At 37.6% G+C, this 23,084-nt stretch overlaps 1 protein-coding gene across 5 annotated transcripts in view; it reads left to right on the plus strand.

The window, feature by feature from the left end:
• Nucleotides 1–23,084, plus strand: part of MSH3 (mutS homolog 3) — a 231,691-nt gene that overhangs the window by 138,413 nt on the left and 70,194 nt on the right. For all 5 annotated transcript variants that reach the window (XM_054489804.2, XM_063665452.1, XM_063665451.1 and 2 more), the window contains exons 18-19: nt 422–529; nt 5,697–5,808. In XM_054489804.2, the coding sequence (XP_054345779.1) occupies nt 422–529; nt 5,697–5,808 (220 nt within the window). The remainder of the gene's footprint in view (nt 1–421; nt 530–5,696; nt 5,809–23,084) is intronic.

The following is a 23,084-nucleotide window of genomic DNA, read 5'->3' on the forward strand; positions in this document are numbered from 1 at the left end:
ATTGAAACTGTTGTTCCAGGTTTGGAGGATGCTATGAAGGAGAAGCACAAGGGAAGCTGATCCACATGAATATTTCATGATGTTATTGAAGCGAAATGAAAATGACTGCTATATTTATGTTATATTTTAAGTTCAAATGTCAGGATCAGATGAAATCTGTGGTATATTCTTAATAGTTTATATCTTTACATAGAAGTTGTTTTAAATTTATATACAAAACAAAAAGAAGCCTCAATACTTTAGTTATTATATTAAAAAGTAAAGCTGTTTGGTGTAATCTCCATCTCTCTTAACTGTTAGGAATGCCTGCTAATCATCTGTGTGCTTACACTAGCTGATAAAGTGATTGCTTGTTGTAGAGCTATTATAGGTTTAAGAAATCAGTTTGCTCACCTTTTTGTTGTTGCTGCTGCTTCCGTAGGAAATTCAGTGAACATTATCACTCCTTGTGTAAAGCAGTGCATCACCTAGCAACTGTTGACTGCATTTTCTCCCTGGCCAAGGTCGCTAAGCAAGGAGATTACTGCAGGTAATATATTTTTCATTTTCCCCTTTATCAGTGCTTTAGATAAGATGATATTATTCAATTAATTATAGTGTCTTTATTATAAAATATTACAGTTACTCAAATGTGTTAGACTCTTGGGAAAGCTGAATGTCATACATATATAGCTTGATTTGAAAATTAAATTCATTTCTTGCTTGCTCTGTCACTGCGTACAATGAAAGCAGATGTTAAAGTTTATGTGGGTGACATTTTTATAAAGTTTCAGCACTCTTTTCATTTGTTAGCTTTTACTTGAACACTTTTATAATTATAAAAGTTTGATTAGGCAAGAAAAGACAGAGAAGATAGGGACTGGGGACATTTTAGTGATCTGTTCCTTTTGTTAAGAGCCCATATTCATCCCACTATTCTTTATTGACCTCTAAACATCCCAACATGGAATATTTATTCTCTTTTTCATAAAGGATGTTAGCACAAACAAATCTAACTTTAAAATTCAGATGGCTGAGCACACTGGCTCACGCCTCTAATCCCAGCACTTTGGGAGGCTAAGGCAGGCAGATCACGAGGTTAAGGCATCGAGACCATCCTGGCTAACACAGTGAAATCCCATCTCTACTAAAAATACAAAAAAATTAGCTGGGTGTGGTATCACATGCCTGTAATCCCAGCTACTCAGAAAGCTGAGGCAGGAGAATTGTTTGAACCTGGGAGGTGGAGGTTACAGTGAGCCAAGATCGTGCCACTGCACTCCAGCCTGGGCAAGAGAGTGAGACTGTCTCAAAAAAAAAAATTTTTTTTTTCAGACAAAACTTTCATACAAGTTGTATGTTTTCCAAAGCTTGATTTTATATATACTTAAGAAAAAATAAGACTAGGCTTGGTGGCTCATGCCTGTAATCCCAGCATTTTGGGAGGCTGAGGCAGGAACATCTCTTGAAACCAGGATTTTGAGACTAGCCTGGGCAACATATGGAGACCCTATCTCTACAAAAATTAAAAAATTAGCTGGGCGTGGTGGTGCACACCTGTAGTTCCAGCTGCTTGGGAGGCTGAGGATTGCTGGAGCTCAGAAGTTTGAGGCTGCAGTGAGCCATGATAGTGCCCATGCACTCCAGCCTGGGTGACAGAGCAAGTGCCTGTCTCAAAAAAAAAAAAAAAAAAAAAAAAAAAAAAAAAAAGGGATACAATTTAAAAAATACAAAATTAAATAAACGTGTTCAAGTTCAAATGTTTTATTCTTTCCAGGAAGCATCTAGATTATTCCCTTCACTGCCATAGATGTCATCAGTATGCTTTCTTGCTATGCGTGTTCTATCCTAGTGTAGCCTCACAGCTCTGTGAGTTATCCTTTGCATCCTATTCTGCCAGGAAGCGTTTTGTCATTATATAATTTTGATAGCAACAGAATAAGTCGATGTAAATTTTAGTGCAGAATAAATCCTTAAAATTTTGTTCCAAAGTGAAAATCTTCCTGGTAAATCATATCAGTGTCATGAATATTATATAATGATTTCACTTGGCAGAGCACCTAGGATTTTATTTTAAAATTAATGTCACAAATACTTTCATCTTTTTCTTTTACAATGAATTTGTAACCCACCTAGATAAAAAATCTTGTCTTCAGAATTACACTCTAAAATCCCAAAACTATCCTTTTTTCATAACTTTGTCTCTCTCCAACAGATGATTTCAAATTATTTACTCAGAAGACACTGTAGTCACTTTCTTTGTTTTGTTTTTTCTTTTTTTTCTTGTGACAGAGTCTCACTCTGTGACCCAGGCTGGAGCGCAGTGGTGCGATCTCGGCTCACTGCAACCTCTGCCTCCCAGGTTCAAGGGATTCTCCTGCCTCAGCCCCTTGAGTAACTGAGATTACAGGTGTGTGCCACCATGCCTGGCTAATTTTCGTATTTTTGGTGGAGACGGGGTTTTACCATGTTGGCCAGGCTGGTCTCGAACTCCTGGCTTCAAGCAATCCACCTGCCTTGGCCTCCCAAAGTGCTGGGATTATAGACGTGAGCCATAGCGCCTGTCCTGTAGTCACTTTCTTTGCAAAATGTGAGAGCATCTGGGATTTTATTAGCCATATATATTTAAGAAGAATAATTTAGGAAAGCAGTATTTATTGGTGTTATGAGTAAGTTCAGAAATGTGGTTACACATGAAAGTTCTGAGTCAAAGAACTATAGGAGGTCGTTGGTAGCATATTATGCTTTTGAAAAAGACCAATGAATCACCAAGAAACTGATGAAAAGATGTTCAATCTTAGTAATCAGTGAGTGCAAATTAAAACAATGGGGTAACGCTGTTTACCTGTTATGTTGACAAACATTAGAAAGTTTAATAATACCAACTTTAAGTGAGGGTATGAGAAAACAAGTTAACTTTCATATCCTGCTTGTAGGAAGGTAGATTGGTGTATCCACTCTTGTCTATTAAAATAAAAAATATGCATACCCTATGACTTAGGAATCCCACTTTAAAAATTTACTCTAGCTTTGGGAAACACTTGGACTTGTACACGTGGAGATGTGTGTAGGATTGATTGTTCATTGCATCATCGTTTATAAGTAAGAATTTGGATGCAATCTAAATGTTTAACAGTGGAAAATGTGTAGCAGCTTTGAAAGAATGCTGAAAATCTGACAAGAAGTGATCTTCAGTATACTCTACCATAAGGGCCTGTTGAACCTAATTTCAGTTTCTTAAAGGCCATCTAACGAACAAAGACAAAGTTTACTTTTTTTCCTTTAAAAAGGAGAGTAAAACTTACTTTGTCTTACACTTACCATGTGGGTTTATTGGATTGTTTTATAAATGTAAGATGCATTTTGGGATCTTTAGTGATCTTATTTTTTCTGTATCTTGGAACATTTTGTTATTTCATCATCCTGAGAATTGTTTTAACATTGTTTATCATTTGTTTCAACTATACTATAAAAGTCTAAAATGAAAAGAAAATGAGAGAATGATGATGCAGAACTGAGGGGAGAAATCACTATCACATCATCCTTCTGTTTTCTTATTGTATTGCCCGTGTTACATCATCTTCCAAGAAGGTATAAAAGAAGAGTGCAGATGCCACAGTTGGAGTCTGCTTCTAATTTTCATTTAACACAGTTGAAAATTCAGAGTTTTTCATTGTTCACCCATAAAGGCAAAGAGAACAAAATTGACAGAAGGCCTTTCATAATTATTAGCTTAATCAGATGATGAATGTGAAGAGAAAGAAACCAGTGCCCTGGATATTCATGGTGATGGTGAAATTTCATGTATCAGCAAAATCTGAGATTCTGAATGCTCAGACAATATCCTAGGTGAATTTTCTCAAACTCAAAAATTGGTATGTGAATAATATATTTGTAAGGGCAAAATGAACTCTGTTATTCTCGTCCAGTTAGTCATTCAATAGGAAACATTCATCATGTAATATTTGGTGACAAGAACCTGGACTGTCCTGTTTTGCTGAAAGATGTGATAGTATTCTTCTATCTTTTATAATATTTATTCACTAAAATTTACTTGATACAATTTATAGGTTACAATTTATAGACAGATAGGAGATTGAAAGGATATAGATGATGTAGAAATAAAGGTACTCATTTGATTATTCTAATTGGTGTTGATAAGTCAAAAAATGAAAATTTTTTTGCAATTATGGAGCAAAGATGACCATCTCTTTAAGAAAATTATGAGCTTTAAAAGATTTCAAAAACTTCTTCAAGTATTTGCATTTTTGTTGATACAAATGTGAAAAGAATCAGAAATAATCAGCTCTACAACCTATTAGAAATGTATTGAAATTTGGAATTTAGTATTTATGAATGAATATGTTCCAGATGCATGCTTGACGGCTGATGAGCAATGACATTCAGAATGTCTTACCCATTTCAGATATATATGCCTTGAAAATCAGGAGAATATGGAATAAAACTTTTGAGATTTGCTGTGTTTAAATTCTTATTAAAATTTGTCGTGAGGTTGATTTTTTTTACTGTCCCCTTATTCTCATTTCTGTAAAATTATTTGTGAAATGACTTTAAAGGAATATATTAAATCCAGGGAGACTCTGTCTCAAAAAAATAAATAAATAAAAATAAGTCTGTCAGTATAAAAAAAAAAATCCAGATAGTAAATGGTGAAATCTATTTTGTGTGTGTGTACTGAGAGTTAAAATAAACTATTGAATTTTTTAAGTTACAGAATGATATATTACAGTATGACTTTTCTAAAGAAATCACAACCAGTGTGATGCATACATAAACATAAATGCACAGAAGAAGGTTGGAAAGGGTAGACACCAAGCTGGTCTCAGTAGTAACATCTGGGAAGGAGAGCTGAGAGTAGGGCAGGGCTCAGAGGTTCTTGAATACACAGCTAAAGCTGTAGATAAAACAGATATAGAGGTCTTTAAAAAACATAAAGAACAACAAGGCCAAAAAATGATTCTTGTATCAAAGTAAAAGATACAAAAGACCATAGAAAGATGTTTTAATTGAACAGCGTATGAAAATTTTAGGTCATTTCGTTTCCAAGTCCAACACATAGTTTATATTAATAATCACATCTAGAAATAATTTTATGTGATTTACTTTATTATATTCATTAATGAAAATAAGTAGCAATAATCTGAACTGTTATCTTTACTAATGAAAATATTGATTTGATCTCAGACAACAATAGAAAAATGAAAAATAAAGCCCAGCATGGTGACATGCACCTATAGTCCCAGCCTCCTCAAGAAGCTGAGGCAAGAGGACCACTTGAGCCTAGGAGCTTGAGGCTGTAGTGTGCTATGATTGTGTCTATGAATAGTCACTGCACTGCAGCCTGGGCAGCACACTGAGACCCTATCTCTTAAAAAAAAAAAAAAAAAAAAGAAAAAAGAAAAAAAAAGATCTTGTAAAGGTAAACTACAAGGGTGAAGCCATTTATAAGACTCTTCTAAAGTATGTGCTTCATTGCACTATTATAATAATAAATGTTTTCCCAATTTTGATTTTATAGTTCAGATTTAACTTTTATACTCAAGGTTTTATTCTGGACATATGTTCTTAAAATCTATGTTTAAAGTTTTGTTTTCTGTCGTACAGAGTACTGAAATTTTTCATGCTATCTTAGAGTTTTGTTTTTTTTTTAAGGCTATTTCCATGCCTAGTAAATTGAAACATATTTCTTTTTGCAGACCAACTGTACAAGAAGAAAGAAAAATTGTAATAAAAAATGGAAGGCACCCTGTGATTGATGTGTTGCTGGGAGAACAGGATCAATATGTCCCAAATAATACAGATTTATCGGTAAGTACTTTATGCCAAAAAATAAGTCGATGATAACATCCCAAACTTTTAAATACCAAAGAAACATTTTTATAATTAAAAGTTACCCAGATTTCAACTTTGGCTTTAAATGGGCTAAGCCTGGACATAGTTTTATATTTACCACGAAATGTGGAATTGGTGCTATTTCCAATGCAAGATTATCAATAGGTTTAGTAACTAAAAGTTTAGTTCTAATTAGTTATCCTAGGTAACCCAATAAAGATATTTTACATTTGTAAATACCCAGTATGCAAATAGAGTTGGAATTATACCATAGTTTTGCAAATTCATATTAGCATGTAGTGTTCCATCCTTTGTACTGTGACTATTTTCAGATGTTCTGTGAAAGAATCAGAGATGCCTTTGCAGATTCAAGTGATGAGAATTTTCATTATAGGGGCTGGATTTCTCTTACATAACACAAATGATCCTGAATACTTAATTTATTTAACACATACTTACTGAGTGCCTGTGTCTCAGGTAATGAAGTATTAGGAACAGAGACTAGTAAGCAAGACAGAACTCTTCCTTGCCCTCACAGAGCTTGTTGTATAGCAGAGAAGATAGGCTAGTGCAATACAGCTTAGTGCATGGCATGATAGAGGAGACCAGGATGGCCTGGGGATAGGTAACAGATTGGTCTAACCCAAGGGCAGGGAAGCATTGAGGAATGTTCCCCAGGGAGGAGATACCAACTGAAGAATGAGTCAGTGCAAGCCAACGTGTTGAAGGGGAGTATTCCAGGTAGAAGAACCAGCATGGCAGATATTGGAAGTGAAGCATAGCAGGAGGAATTCAAGGAACTGAAAGATGTTAAGTAAGGTTGGAGTGCAGCGTGTGAACAAAGAAGTGTTCAGAGATAAGGAAGAGGCCAGTTCACTCATATCAAGAAATTTGCATTTTTCCCCCTAAAAGATTAAGAATACTAGCAAGAGAGTGATAGAAGCTGGGTAAAAATAGTGAAGTCATGGCAGGGTGTTTGAGTTCCATTGTCAAAGCTAAATGGAGCTGGGCACTGAAGTGGTAAGGATTGATCTTATTCGGTAATACTCCTGCATAGGGAAGAGTCTGATGTGAACTGAACTTGACTTCATTTTGGCATAGATGACTAGGTGTTTTAAAGGGAGTATGAGGGAACAGGGAAAGGGAATGAGCTGGGGGAGGAGAGCGAGTGAGGTGTGGTTATTTGAAACCCATCTGGGTTTACTAATTGTTTGCTTATACCACATTTCAAAGAGTCAGCTCTCTGGTCCTTAAGAAGACAATTCTGGGTGATAGATTTACATCCCAAAGGGGCAGAAAAAGTTTTTATAATTGCAAGCTTTCTAAGGTAACTGTTCTAAGAAGGGCTTCAGCATCTGGGTGCCTGTCACCAAATTTTGGCTGGAATGGTGAATCCTGGCAGCACTGAGCTTTCTCAGGCAACTTTTAGTTGCCCTACTTTTAGTGGGGCTGGGGTCATCCTAAGGATGCAGCCTTGAGCTGTTAGAAACTATGCTAGTGGGCTAACTTCTAAGTAGGGAGGGTGGACAAAATCATTTTTACTCAAAGTCTGTAGGTTTTTATAGGTCAAAGTTGAGAACTAGTCCAGAAGAGGGCTCAGAGAAACCTGATGAGAATTTGGTCAAGGACATGGGGTAAAACGGTATGGTGATGGGTCAAAAAATTAATATGTAGGGAGTAGTTATGTGAGAGAGAAGGTATCAGAGAATAAAATGCCTGACTTTCAGATATCAAATGTGTTGTTTTTCTGGTTGATGGCAAGATCCTTTGTATGGCTATGGAAGGTGGGTAGCAGAAGGGAGAAGGTCTTTGGAGATGAAGAGATCAAGAAACAGAGTTTGGGAAAAAGTTGTTCATGTGAATGTTGAAATCTAAGATAACAGCAAGATATGCCATAGAGGACAACAGGGATCCAGGTGTCTGAGATTGCGAGGAATGGCGATTGGAAATCCTGAAGTTTATAGATGGCTTAGATTGAGGACAGACAGTGGTAAAGCCCTAAAGAAGAGCTTCTGAACCCTGAACCCTGAGGTACATGGTCCATGGTTGGATGTGGCAGAAAAGGTCGGCCCCCAAATGAGAGAGCTGCAGGGGAATAACAAAAAGCCAGCCAGGTTTCGTTTTAGTGTATGAAGGAAATGTTAAGCAAGGTGGTTAGAAACAGAAGTACTAAGGAACTTTTCTGAGGACAGTGAAAGAATTGAGATGTAGGGGAGCATTTGGAATGTAGGTCAGAGAAAGCTCAGAATAGTAGCGAGCTGGGACTGTAACAGAGTATTCTACCTCGGGCTGTGAGCAAAGGTGGCAGAGATGTGTGGCATGGTGCATTTGGCTGGCCATGAGAGGGGGATGTGAAGGGAAATACTTTGAATGACATCTAGTTTAATTTATAATATGCATTTTCATATCATAACAAGACTTGTTGGTAGTATATAATGCATGTCTTAGTCTATTCAGGCTGCTGTAACAAGATATCATAGACGGAGTAGCTCATAAACAACAGAAATTTATTCCTCAGAGTTCTAGAGGCTGGAAAGTCCAAGATCAAGGTACCAGCAGATTCAGTTTCTGGTGAGGGCCTGTTTCCTGGTTCCTAGATGACACCTCACATGGTGGAATGGGTAAAGGGTCTCTTACCCATGTATTCACACGGTGGAAGGGGTAAGGGGTCTCTCTCAGGCCCTCATGAACTTATCATCTCCTGAAGTCCCCAGCTTCTAATACCATTGCTTTGAGGGTTAGGATTTCAACATATGAATTTGGGAGAGACACAGATATTCATACCATAGCAACCTAAGACCCAATGTCTATAAACTTGTTCATTCTTTTTAGGAAATTTTTATATGTGGTAGTCAAACAAGTTAATAAGTACCAATCTTTTTATTGTCTTTAAAAAGAAGACTATGTCTTGTGAGAGGCCGAGGCAGGAGGATTAGTTGAAGTCAGGAGGTCGAGACCAGCCTGGCCAACATGGCAAAACCCTGTCTCTACTAAACATAAAAATTAGCTGGGCATGGTGGTGCCTCCCTATGATTCCAGCTACTCAGGAGGCCGAGGCAGGAGAATTGCTTGAACCCAGGAGGCTGCTGCACTCCAGCCTGAGCAACAGAGCGAGACTGTCTCAAAAAAAAAAAGAAGACTATGTCAACATAAGAATTTTTTTTCAGTTCTCATAATACCAGTAGGATATAGCTTTTCTTGAGAAAGTAATATAAGTTAAATATAAACTAAGCAACTAAATATTAGAACTATAAGTTTCTTAAAATAATTTCCTGTTACGGTTTCCATGCCCATCTACTTGACCTCAAGAATATTACCCTTGGGATTGACTTCTTTATTTCTTTTTTCCTTTCCTTTTTCATTCTTTTTCTTTTAAAACATATGTTACACTTTAATAAAGCAAGATTTGAAGAACTGAAATAGCCTTCTGTCTAATTACAATAATGTTTTAAAGAAACATTGAACTCTTACATTTAAATCTTTACAAAATAAATGGAGTAATTTTTTTTTCAAGCAGGCACCTCAGAATATTCCAGAATATTCGTTTCTATTACATATGCTTTTTCTAACTTGAGTAGGAGTTGATATAGAACTGTTGCTATGGTGAAGTGCATTCTATTTTTCAGGGTAAAAATTTATATATAGGGATAGTGTTGAGAAAGAACTTACGTAAAATTCAATTTAAAATATTTTATGGATGTTAATTATAAAATATACCCTGAAAATAATTTCAAAGTTAAATGACATTGTTGTTTTTGATAATCATGTGGTTTTAAGAACTGGTGCTTTGTACATGTAATTATAAGTATACTTTTCTGTATTCTGTATTACATGAACTTATTATAGTGCTTCTGAATAAGCCAACTTTCTGCCCGCTTTTCCTCTCCCAGTTTTAAGAATACTTTTTAAAACCCTCTTCCTTTTTGTCCCCTTCCTTGATTCACTATATAATCCAAGCATTTATACATGTGGTCACCGCTGGAGCTCCCTCCTCCACCCTGCCCACCTCCATGGATTCTCTACTCTGCAGCCACAGGGCTTCTGGAACATGCCATGCCACTCTCCCTTTTGAATTCATGCTTCACACTCCAGCCAGATTGGACTTCATGCCGTTCCCAAGTCACTGTGCCTCTGGGACTTGGCAGATGGCGTTCCCACTGCCTAGAATGTCATCTTTCCCCACCCCACCCACTCTCGCCTCACACACTCCAACATCCACCCACCCACCGCCCACCCGACTCCCCAGCTCTGGCTTGTTCAAGTCTTGCCTTGGATGTCAGCTCTTGCACTCAGCCTTCCTTTGCCCAGCTGGGATGGGTAACCCTCTCACATACCCTCACCACTCTATTTCTCCACATCTCAGTACTTATTCCACCAAATTATAATCATTCTTTTTTTGTCTGCCTTTCCCAGTGGACTGTAAGCATGAAGAGAACAGGGACTACACCTCTGTCACCTATGTGTAATCCCAGGATCAGTCACAGTTCTCTGGCACATAGCTGGCACCTAATCAGATTTATTAAATCAATAAGGATTAGCTAGAAGCATTCAGCAGTCTCTAAGTCTCACTTGAAATTTTTGCCTTTTATTTTCTACACAAAATGTTTTTTTTCAGGATATTATATGGGGATTTCCCCAATTTACAGAATAATTTTATTGTCAAACTAAAAGGGAAATTGGGGATCTTTTAGTGTAACCACGTCTTCATACTTCTGAGTAAACTATGGTTCAGAAAGGGGAAATGATCTGCCAGAGGTTACTCAGGCTGGGTCGTCTTGAACTGTTTCCCAAAACATAAACATATTTTAAGGCAAGCCAGTGCTTTCCAACCTTTTTCACTTTGCATCACACAGAAAATGATAGTATTTTAATGGAACACTGGATTAAAAGGAGAAGGAAGAGGTTGCTCAGAGGCCAAGGAGGCTGGCCCAGGGACTGTGGCCACCCCAGCCCCACCCACCACCTGTGGGTTAAGGGGTCAGTATCTTGGCACCCCTGTCACCTTGTGAGGCAGCCCAGGATTGCTGCTTAGGGAAACCCCAGCGTACCCACTGCAATCTCAACTCTTCCAGGATTGTTTGTTTGTTAAACCAAATGACTCTTTTTTTTTAGTGGATGGATTTTCAACAGCAGTTAAAGTCAGGGTTTTCAGTTCATTTGTAGGGTTTTTGTTTTTAGTATAGATAATATAAATTTCAACTAATGGAGGGGAGGGGAAAGAGTGATTGACAGCTTCTCAGTTTGTTGGGTGGGAAGAAAATGAGTCAAACGTGCAGAACAGGAAGATTCCCAGGAAGCGCTCGAACCCTGTAGCTCTCTAGCCCAAGCAGAATTCACAGCCCAGGTGTTTTATTGCTGGGGCAGGGTAGACATTGAGATGCTAGTCACAGTCCCTTCTTGTGAGATCAAGATGGGCCTAGGGTGCTTCAGTCATTAGCTCCACATGTGGTGTGGAATGGGTGCTCACACGTTTGTTACATGAACAAGTGCTTGAAGCTGGTAAAGATGAGGACAGATTTCCCAATTCCTTCCCTTATCTCAGTACAAATAATGTCTAGCTGGCCCAGAAATACTTGCTTTGGCTGTATAAAAGTTTAAAAGACTAGTTACAGTAATATTCATAAGCTGTTGACAATTTGTGCCTAATTACCAAGCGCAACAGTAATAATACATACCATAAAATATGTCTAAACTTTAAGCTTAATTTAATTCCATGGCTAAATTATATTCTCACAGATTCTGCTGTAAAGGTGTTTTTCACATAGCATGATCTTTGAATCATGGGCCCATGGATTAAAATTCTAGGAAATATTAATGGCAATTGAATATTATTTTCTTGTCAGTCCTTTCCTCTGGTTCTCCTCTCTCCTGAAACGATGGATAGAGAAGGACATTTGACCTGCAGTTCTGACCTGCAGTGCTGTCTCTGCCCAGAATGGCCCTCCGCTCTCTTCTTAACTCTTAATCTGTCTGCATTAATTGGACTCACACTGTTCCTGCAGGACCCAACAAAACACTGCCTCTTCCTGAGAGCCTTCACCATCCTCTGGCCAGAAAAAATCCCTTTCTATTTGAGCACTTTCTTTGCTTTGTTTTTGAAGTTCTCACATACTACTTTTGTTACGCAGGTGTAGTGGGAAAGCGGCTCACAATGGTAGGAGATTTAAATTAAAATCCTGCTCTGCTGTCACTTCACCGTCATTTTGGATAGACCACGATTACTTGCTGGGCCTTAGTTTCCTCATCTGGAAAATGAGTTGGTTGAGCTGGGTCACAGTCAGCCCTCACATCCAGAGGAATGTAAATTGGGCAGGATCCAGGTGTTGGAGGAATTTAAGTCCTGACTTTGGCATCTCAGCATGCAGCTGGTGCTGCTCTCCAGCTTCATTTTCCCTCTTTCTGTTTCTGGTTCACCTTGGGTTAAAAGTGCAAAGATTTGGCTGAGAGCTCGTCTGGAGGAGGCTTTGACTCAAGAGTCTCTTACCATAACCTGCTGTTGATCGACATTTTCGAGGAATAAAACACTTTGAAACTACCAAAGTTTTTCAGCAGTCTGCAGCTGTTATAAAAATAGTTCTCCCATAATTCTTCTTTAAAGACAGTTGTCAATATTTATACCTGTCAAGGGAGATAGCACTTTTTTTTTTTTTTTTTTACAGAAAATTCGCTTTTCAGGTCTTAGAAATTAACATGTGACAATTTTATTTTTTTTTTTCTGCTGTACATCTGCTGACTTCAGGGATATTATGACTGTCCATCATTCTAGTGTACTCGGTGATGAACACATGGAGCGAAAGCATGTCTTCTCCTATTTAGTAGTGACTATGATTCCCTGTCATTGAGCAAGCGTCCCCATTGAGACATGTCAGAGGATGAACTTCACTTAACATTCCAGTTCTGCGACTTAGTTGTTTTACATTGCTGGGAAAGATACTTAGCTTCTCCAGGCCTCTGTTTCCTCACTTGTATAATGGGAATCCAGTAATATTAGTATTACCCTGTGACACTGTTGTAAGAACTAAATGAAGTGATACATATAAAATCAATTAGCACAGTGCCTGGCACTTGTTATCTGTGATTTTCTTAAGATACCTTGAAGTTTGTCTTTTATTTTTAGATCTTCTCTTCCCCCACAGAAGTTGACATTCTATGTGGAAGTTGCTTAGTTATCACAAGTTTTGACTTACTGTTTAGATACTGGATAAACAATACTAAGATGTTATTGATTGATGCTATTCAGACAGATATTGCCAATACTAAAGGGAACACATAAAAGAATGTACTTCTAGTCTCTTCATAGGTTTGCCAAGGCAGTCCTCTCTAGTTGTTATCCAGCAACATAGTCCCTTCAGCGCAATACTTCCAGCTTTTGTTTGCTGTCATTAATTAATTCATTCATCCCCCTTTAGTTTCTTGAGAACTTGCTCTGTGTGTGGCCTCCTTAGGCTTGGTGCTAGCCCAGCTTTGGGCACTGTCTAGGCCAGTCTGGTATTCCCAGTAGGCTCCAGAGTGTGTGGAGAGGTGATTATTGCCAACTTTCAGATTCTGGCTATTTGGTTAGAACATTCACTCATGCTAACTGGTCCTGCCAATAGATTTTATGTGTCTTTTATATCTGGGAACCCTTGATGTGTGCTGCCTCAAATACGCACGATCTTTCTAAAAGAGATTAGCATATTAGATGAGTGAAATTTCTTGACCATTTCCTTACTTATTGTGTCATCTTGGGAACCATGGAAACAAGAGGGTCATATATTCCTGACAGATTTTTATAGAGAAAGCAAATGATTGTTTTTGAAATGTAAACATGGTAGAAATCTCCGCTGTAATGCCTTTCGTATATTACATTCATCTCTTTGATCTATTTATTGGGTGCCTTCTTTGTGCCAAGCCTTGTTCTAGGCAACGGGGATGAACTAGAAGACACAATTCCTGCTCTCATGAGAACTTACTTTCTAGAAGTGAGATTGGTAATAAACAAGCAAGAAAATTCAGGTAATTTCAGAGAAGGTTGAAAACAAAATAAAATGGGCTGATGTGATAGAGAATGACAGAGCAGAGGGACTTCTGTAGATTGGGTGGTCAAGGAAGGTGTGTCCTAGGAGTTGATGTTTGAGTGTAGACCTGTAGAAAGGCCTTAAGGCAGGAATGAGCATGTTGTTTTCTGGCAGGTGGAAGGAGAGCAGAAATCAAGTCTGGCTAGCACCAAGTGAACATGGTGGAGGGTGGTAGAAGAATGGATCCGAGACAGACATGGCCTTTAGACTGTGACCTTTAGACACTTAGAAGTGCTCTGAGGATCTGGATGAGGGCTTTTAGCAAAAAACAAGTTCTGTTTTACTTTTTATGACAGTCACTCTGGCTGCGCTATGGAGAGTGGATTGTGGGCAGAGGAGAAGCAGGAAGACCCAGCAGGAGCCACTGCAGTCACCTGCCTGGGCAGTGGCACTGGGCATGGAGACAGGAGGTTTTATGTACCTAGAGGACCTCCTGATTCTTCAGTCTTGTGTCTTTTTTCCCGCTGGTGTTTACTAGAGTGCCTGGTGTACAACTTATCTCCCACTGGCAGTCTCTTAGGGCTTACTAAGAAAGCCACCATGTTGTCACCTACAAATATTTGAGTTTAGTGGGTTGAACACATTTAGCTTCTAAAGCCTTGAAGTTAGTTCTTCTTTGACATCCTCAAATCCTGGGGCAGGGGTGGTGGGGGCTGGAAAAAATCTGTCTCTACAACAGTATCCCCAAGTCTGACCAGGTTCACCATGTACCACTTTTCCCAGGTACTTCATGCAAACGAATTCCACAACTTCTCATCTTCCAAACAAATCTGGCACAGAGCTCTGGTGCCAATTTAATTCCTGCTCTTTCATTCCACCCAGGGCCACATATTCAAACAATGTACCTGAATTTAGGGTGAGAGATCTTATTTAATTCAACTCCCTGATTTTAGAGGGGAGGAAACTGAAGCCTAGAGAGGTGTATTGGCTTGTCCAAACTCCCGCACTAGAAACCACCTTTCTTTTGTGGGCCAATTCTTTATTCATATTTATACTTTTATTTTCACACTCTGTCATTTTCTTGCTTATCAAGGCTCTCATAGAAATTGACGCCACAGTGAAAATTTTTGTATAATACTTGACATAGTATACATTCAATGAACAAATGGTTGTTAGTACTCTCATTGCTATAGAATCCATTTACAAATAAGTGTTAGATTAAGATATGAAATATAAAGAAAGGGAGGAAATTGCTCCTTAATTCCAAAGACTGCCACTGTTAACATTTTGGAATGTTTCCTTTGTCTTTCTTTGTAATTTTTTTAAGAAATAGCCTTTTGTTATATAAAAATTTTTATATCCTGCTTTTTTAGTTAATATTATAACATGAATATTTTCCTATATTCTTAAAAAGTCTTAAGATAATTTTTAATGGCTTCATGGTTTTCAACAATATGGATATACCATAACTGCCTTAAAATTTTCTCTGTTGTATCTACTCTTTGCTGTCATGAATAATCCTGCCACGGTACCTCACAGAATTGATTCTTTAAAAAAAAAAAATTGGGGGCACATAGTAGATGTATGTATTTATGGATTACATGAGATATTTTGATACAGACACCGAATGTGTAATAATGTTACCCTCATGTGAGGGTATCATTATCATCCATCACCTCAGGCATTTATCCTTTCTTTATGTTACAAACAATCCAATTATACTCTTTTAGTTATTTTTAAGTGTACAATAAATTTTGTTGACTCTAGTGACCATGTTGTCCTATCAAATACTAGATCTTATTCATTGTACGTAACTATATGTTTGTACCCAAGGACCATTCACCTTCTTCACCCCTACTACCCTTCCCAGCCTCTGGTAACCATCCTTCTGCTCTTTATCTCCATGAGTTCAATTGTTTTAATTTTTAGTTCCCACAAAGAAGTGAGAACATGCAAAGTTTATCACTTTGTGGCTGGCTTATTTCACTTAACATAATATCCTCCAGTTCCATCCATGTTGTTGCAAATGACAGGTTCTTATTCTTTTTTATGGCTGAATAGTACTCCATTGTGTATATGTACCACATTTTCTTTATCCATTCATCTGTTGATGGACACTTAGTTTGCTTCCAAATCTTGGCTATTGTGAATAGTGCTGCAATAAACTTGGCAGAGTAGCTATCTCTTCAATATACTGATTTCCTTTCTTTTGGGTATATATATATACCTAGCAGTGGGATTGCTATATCATATGGTAGTTCTATTTTTAGTTTTCTGAGGACCTTTAACTCTTATCCATAACGGTTGTACTAACTTATGTTCCTACCAATAGTGTACAAGAGTTACCTTTTCTCCACATCCTCCCAGCATTTGTTATTGCATGTCTTTTGAATATGTCATTTTAACTGGGGTGAGATGATATCTCATTGTAGTTTCGATTTGCATTTCTCTGGTGATCAATCATGTTGCACCTGTTCATATGCCTGTTTGTTGTTTGTATGTCTTCATTTGAGAAATGTCTATTAAGATCTTTTGCCCATTTTTAAATTTTTTTTTAGTTTTTTTTCCTGTTGAGTTCTTTGAGCTCCTTATATAGTCTGGTTAGTGTTCCTTTATCAGATGGATGGTTTGCAAATATTTTCTCCCATTCTGTGGGTTGTCTCTTCACTTTGTTGATTGTTTCTTTTGCTGTGCAGATTTTTATTTAATAACTTGATGTGATCCCATTTGTCCATTTTTGCTTTGGTTGCCTGTGTTTGTGGGGTATTTCTCAAGAAGTTATTGCCCAGACCAGTGTTCTGGAGATTTTCCCCAATGTTTTCTTGTAGTAGTTTCATAGTTTGAGGTTTTAGATTTAAGTCTCTAATCCATTTTGATTTGATTTTTTTACATGGTGAGAGGTAGGAGTCCAGTTTCATTCTTCTGCATATGGGGGTATTGAAGAGACTGTCTTTTCCCCAGCATATGTTCTTGGCACCTTTGTCAAAAATGAGTGCACTGTAGGTGTGTGAATTTGTTTCTGGGTTCTCTATTCTGTTCCATTGGTCTCTTGTGTCTGTTTTTATGCCAGTACCATGCTGTTTTGGTTACTATAGCTCTGTAGTATAACTTGAAGTCAGATAATGTGATTCCACCAGTTTTGTTCTTTTTGCTTATGATGGCTTTGGCTATTCAGATCCTTTTGTGTTTCCATATAAATTTTAGGGTTATTTTTTCTATTTCTCTGAAGAATGTCATGGGTCTTTTAATAGGCATTGCATTGAATCTATAGATTGCTTTAGTTAGTATGGATACTTAAACAATATTTATTCTTCCAGTCCATGCATGTGGAATATCTTTCCCTTTTTGTGTGTCCTCTTCAATTTTTTTGCATTAGTTTATGTAGAGCCCTGGGGACCTTGAATGAACATAGGTGGTAGTCAGACAGTGGTCACCATGGGCCTTGGGTGAGACCCAGTGTTGCGATGGCTTCAGGTCTGACCCAGTGAGCATTGAAGAATTAGGTATTTATTGTAGCCTTCACAGTCTAGCTTGTTTGTACTTGTCCTTGGGAAGGCTTTCCAAGTATTCAAAGGGACTTGAGTGTTCTGATCTAAATCTGTGGTCACTGCAGCTGTGTCTGCATTAGGGGGCACCCCAAGCCCAGTAATACTGTAGCTCTTGTAGACTCTTAGAGTTACCACCTTGGTGGTCTTGCATAATATTCTGGAGAATTCCCTGGATTTCTAGGCAGAGACTCCTGTTCTCTTCCTTTACTTTCCCCCAAACAAACGGAGCCTGTCTCTGCTGAGCCACCTAGAGCTGAGGGAGGCGTGACGCAAGCACCTCTGTGACCACCACCACTGGGACTGCACTGAGTCTGACCTGAAGCCAGCAGAACACTGGGTCTTAACCAAGGCCCGTGGTGACCACTGTCTGACTACCATCTATGTTCACTCAAGGTCCTAGGGTTTACAGTCAGCAGGTGGCAAATCCAGCCTGAAGGGCTATCATTGTTTATACCACCATGCCTGGCAATAGTGAATGAAACCCTGGGAGGGAAGTAATTAATTTGACCTTAAAGATATGTATATGATTAGGCAGCTTTGTTCTTTGTTAGCCTTCAACAATAGGGATCTTTTTGGTCACTGTCACAGGAGTGAAGACAGAATGACTTGCCTTGTAATGTTTGTTTTCTGATACATTGGGCCAAAAGACCCACAGGAATCCACCCGTTATCTCCAGAAAGTGAAGTTTTTATTTGAAGTTTGTTCTAGTCTAACAACTTTCATCACATTTCATGTTTCAGTAGATGCCAAAGCAAAGCACTGAGTGTGTTGGTATTTCTGTTGCCTGCTTCAGCAGTGTCTGGCTCTCAAGGTTGTAGCCTTGCTACCTAACCTCAGACCAAAACAGCCAAGAGCGTTAAAACCGGTATGTGGGTTGGGAAACAAACATTGTGATCAGGCAAGCCATTTTAGAAGGGGTGGTGGAAAAAACTTCTCCATACACTTAAGTCTTCTTAATATTATTTTTTACTTTTCAAGCACCTAAATTTCCCCTAATGCACACAATTAAATACTGAAATATACATTAGAATTTATTTATTAGAAAATTTATAATACTCTAAATACATTGAACTTGTATCATAGAACTTCTAAATGATAAGGAATGTATGTTTTATAGTTAAAGGAGATTACTTAGAGTAATTTTTTGTCTTCACTTTCAATATGATGACCCCCGCCCACCTTTTTTTTTGAGATGGAGTCTTACTCTATTGCCCAGGCTGGAGTGCAGTGTCTCAATGCAACCTCCGCCTCCAGGGTTCAGGCAATTCTCCTGCCTCAGCCTCCTGAGTAGCTGGAACTACAGGCGTGCACCACCACGAGCTAATTGTATTTTTAATAGAGATGGGGTTTCACCATGTTGGCCTGGCTGGTCTCAAACTCCTGACCTCAAGTGATCTGCCCACCTTGGCCTCTCAAACTGCTGGGATTACAGGCGTGGGACACCGCACCCAGCCCCAATATGATGCCTTTTGATGACAAAAAAAGCCTTAACTTTAATGAAGTTGAATGTATCAGTCCTTCCTTTTATGGGTGAATGCTTTTGTGCCTTAAATAGGAAATTATTTCAATCCCTGAGGTCTTAAACATATTCTCCTATAATTTTTAATAAACATTTTAAAGTTTAATTTTCAAATTTAAGTCATTAATCAATCTACTCAGAATTTATTTATTTATTTATCTTTTGAGACAGAGTTTCACTCTTGTTACCCAGGCTGGAGTGCAATGGCGTGATCTCATCTCACCGCAACCTCCGCCTCCCAGGTTCAAGTGATTCTCCTGCCTCAGCCTCCCGAGTAGCTGGGATTACTGGCATGTGCCACCACACCTGGCTAATTTTGTATTTTTGGTAGAGATGGAGTTTCTCCATGTTGATAGGCTACTCTCGAACTCCTGACCTCAGATGATCTGCCTGCCTCGGCCTCCCAAAGTGCTGGGATTACAGGCGTGAGCCACTGTGCCTGGCCCAGAATTTATTTTTATACATGATATGAGTTAGGAATCTAATTTCATATCTTTCTATGTGGATAATCAATTGTTTTGTACCAGTTTTCAAATCATCCTTTTCGCATCAGTTTATGGAATTATTTATCATATATTAAGTTTCCACATTTTTATGGGGCTGTTTTGAACTCTTATTTTTCACTGGTCAGTGTTTGTCTGCAAGCCAGAATCACACAAGCTTATTTGCTATAGCATCATAATAACTTTTTACATCTGTAGGGAAAGTTCTCCCCACCTATTTTCCTAATAGAATTCCTGATTTCTATTTAGCTTTTGCTCCTCTCTTTATTTTAGAGTCAACTTATTCAGTTAGTTGGGGGAAAAATATTGAGATTTTTGTTGGAATTGCATTGACCCTATAGATCAATTTGGGGAGGAGTTGACATCTTTATGATACATATGTGAACATATGAATATGTCCCTCCATGAAAACAATAGATACAGTCAGTCCTCACTTGACATTATCAATAGGTTCTTGGAAACTGCTGGCTGGGTATGAAGGCTTACCTCTGTAATCCCAGGACATTGGGAGGCTGAAGTGAGAGGGTCACTTGAGCCCAGGAGTTCAAGACCAGCCTGGGATGGGGAGACCTCATCTCTACAAAAAAATCACCTGGATGTGATGGCACCTACCTGTGGTCCCAACTACTCTGGAGGCTGTGGCAGGAAGATCTCTTTAGCCCAGAAGGTTGAGGCACATTGAGTCATGTTTGCACCACTGCACTCTAGCCCAGGTGACAGAGCAATACCCTGTCTCAAAAAAAAAAAAAAAAAAAAGAAAAGGGAAATAACTGTAACTTTAAGTGAAATGACATATAATGAAACCAATTTTACCATAGGCTAATGGATATAAACAAAGTTAAATTCCTGTGTCATATTTCTGGCCACAGAAAACATCATCAAACTTCTAAATAAAGACCCAACACACTTCTAATAATAAACATTGAAAAAAGTATGAACTATATGTTTAAGAAAGATTAATAAAAACAAATAAGATTATTGGATACACAATTTTTGGTAAATCAGGGAGTGACAGAGGTCATAGTGATGGTGGGTTAAATCAAGGAATGAATGTTTCCATAGTGAAAACTGTGAGAAGCACTTCCTACTACCATGCAGCTCAAAAACAAGTAATACACATGGCAGACTTGCTTATCACTTTCGTGTTAACACTAGTTCATTGTCAGGCATTTGTATGATTATCACCTGCCTTATGAATTTTTACTTGACAATCATTTGTATTCATTCATTTTCCAACCCACTTATTCCATTTCAGAGTCATGGGTAGCCAGAGCCTATCCTGGCAGTGCAGGGCACCAGGCAGGAACCAGCCCTGGACAGGATGCCATCCCGTCACAGGACACACTAACAGACACTCACCTCAGACTGGGGCCATTACACCAATGAACCTAACTTGTACATCTTTAGCATGTGGGAGGAAACTGGAATACCCAGAGAAAATCCACACAGGCATAGGGAGAATGTGCAAACACAGTGGCCAGGCTGGGAATTTTTTTTCCCTTATCAATTTTGTAATGAAATGACATTATTTGAGGACCTGCTGTATTTTTATTTTGGTTTTAAGTCCTTTCAATAAAGTTTTAATGTGTTCTCTATAAAGGATTTTTACATCTTTTATTAGATTAATTACTAAGTACTTTTTGTTAGTATATAGGTCATATCTTTTTTACGATAGTCTTCTAATTATTTGTTGCTCTTACAGAAAAATGCAACTGAGTTTGCATCTTGATCCTAAATCTAGCCATTTTGCTAGAGATCCTCTCATTAATTATAACATTTTGTATAGAGATTCCTTTTGGTTTTCCTTGTGGACAGCTATGTGATCTGCCAATGACAGTTTTGTTTTGTCCTTTCTCATCCTAATGCCTTTTTATTGTCATGTTTTTCTATCTGGGACCTCCAGGAAAATGTGGATATCGTGTCTTAATTGACCTAAGGAAAGGCTTCTACCATTTCACCATTAAGCCTGTGTTTGCTGCGGGTTTTTGGTAGCTAGCCTTGACCTGGTTGAAGAAGTTGTCTAAGGGTCATTTTGTTCTCTCACTCACTCACCACTTAGTGGTGGATGGTGTCGGGAAGAAACCTGTTTCCTAGCTAAATAAACATGGTTTAAATATTAGAGCTGTGAAGTCTAAATTTTTATATGATATTTTTTCTATATATACAAAGAATTGATTTTTGTATATCAATTGCCTCTGAAATCCTGAAGTTCAAATAAACTAAAACCTTCATCATTCTCTATTAAATTCAGGAGAAATGGAATGCTCCAAGAACATATACATGATTGTATAGTTTTAAAAGCCAGCAGTTCCTGTGTAGTTCAATATAAAAAATGTTATTCCTTTTGAAAATATTGGAAAGTGTCAGACTTATTCACTTTGGGTAATACATCTTTTTCACCTATATATATATACAATTTAAATTCAGAAGAGAGTAATATTCCTATTCATGTAAATGCCATACACATTGTACTCATCAAGGCCTTCAAATAAGTTTCACATCTGACTTTTACATTAGGCCTAAGCTAAATGTATTTTCATTTGTTTTAGTTCATTTCTTCTGTTTCAGTTAATTAGTTTATAGGGCATTGGGACTTCATGTGGCTGCTTTGGGCATCTTTTATTTTTAAAAATTTATGATTTATAAAAATTATAGCATTTGTAGTTTCAAAGGAATTTCATATATATTTTCTTAATTGTTTTAAACTTTACAAAATGCACGTAAGGCTAGGATTTCTGTTATTATTAAATCTTACAGATGAGAAAATGAAATGTATCTAGCCAATGGCTAAGCCAGAAACGGAACTTCAGTCTTCTAACTCTAAATGGTATTATAATATGCTTTACCACTACAAATCTTATTAAATTATTTTAGTTTACCAAGTTAATACTTTTAAAGAATACACTGTCAAATTATTGATTCTCAATACGTGAAAAAGCCAAATTGAACAATAAGTATAAATACTCTTATCTTTCAAGGTATTGGAAAGCATAAGGTTTTTACAAAATAAAAAGTGTATGTTTTTTCCTTTTTTCTCATATCTTTTCTAAACTACCAATTTAAAAACATTTCTGTTTCTGCATTTCCATTGGTCACTCTCATGTGCTTGTTGAATTTGGTAATCCCATTTGAGACATCTCCTTTAACAATGCTGTCACAGTTCAGGGAGCCTTGGCATGACACACGTAACCCTTCTGTGCGGTATTCTCTCTGGCATTACGTTCTTACATTACATTCTCTCTGGCATTACATTCTTTCACTTTCCATTTTGTACTTTTCTCTGTTGCTTTATTTGTATGTAATGTTCTGAAGTCCAAATAACAAAATGTCATTTGGAAGTTATGTGAATTATTCCTAAATTACATAAATGTGTTTGTAAGGAGTTATTGAATTGTGATGGTGATCCATGAAATAACTAAGAAAATTTATTTGATTTTTTATGATTTCAGCCAATGAAAAAGTAGAGAAAACAGTATAACAGACACCTATTTACCCATCACACAAATGTCATAGAGATTGACGTTTTGTAATATTTAGGAGTTTTTTTAAGTAAATAAAAAATTACAGATACAGCTAAGGTCATACATAATTAACTGCTATTCCTTTTTCTCCATCTTCACCTCTTAACCTAGATGGTAACTGTTATCCTGATGTTATTTATTATCCTTATGCATGGTTTTTATTC

The sequence above is a fragment of the Pongo pygmaeus genome, chromosome 4, assembly GCF_028885625.2.
Source record: "Pongo pygmaeus isolate AG05252 chromosome 4, NHGRI_mPonPyg2-v2.0_pri, whole genome shotgun sequence".
NCBI lineage: Eukaryota > Metazoa > Chordata > Mammalia > Primates > Hominidae > Pongo > Pongo pygmaeus.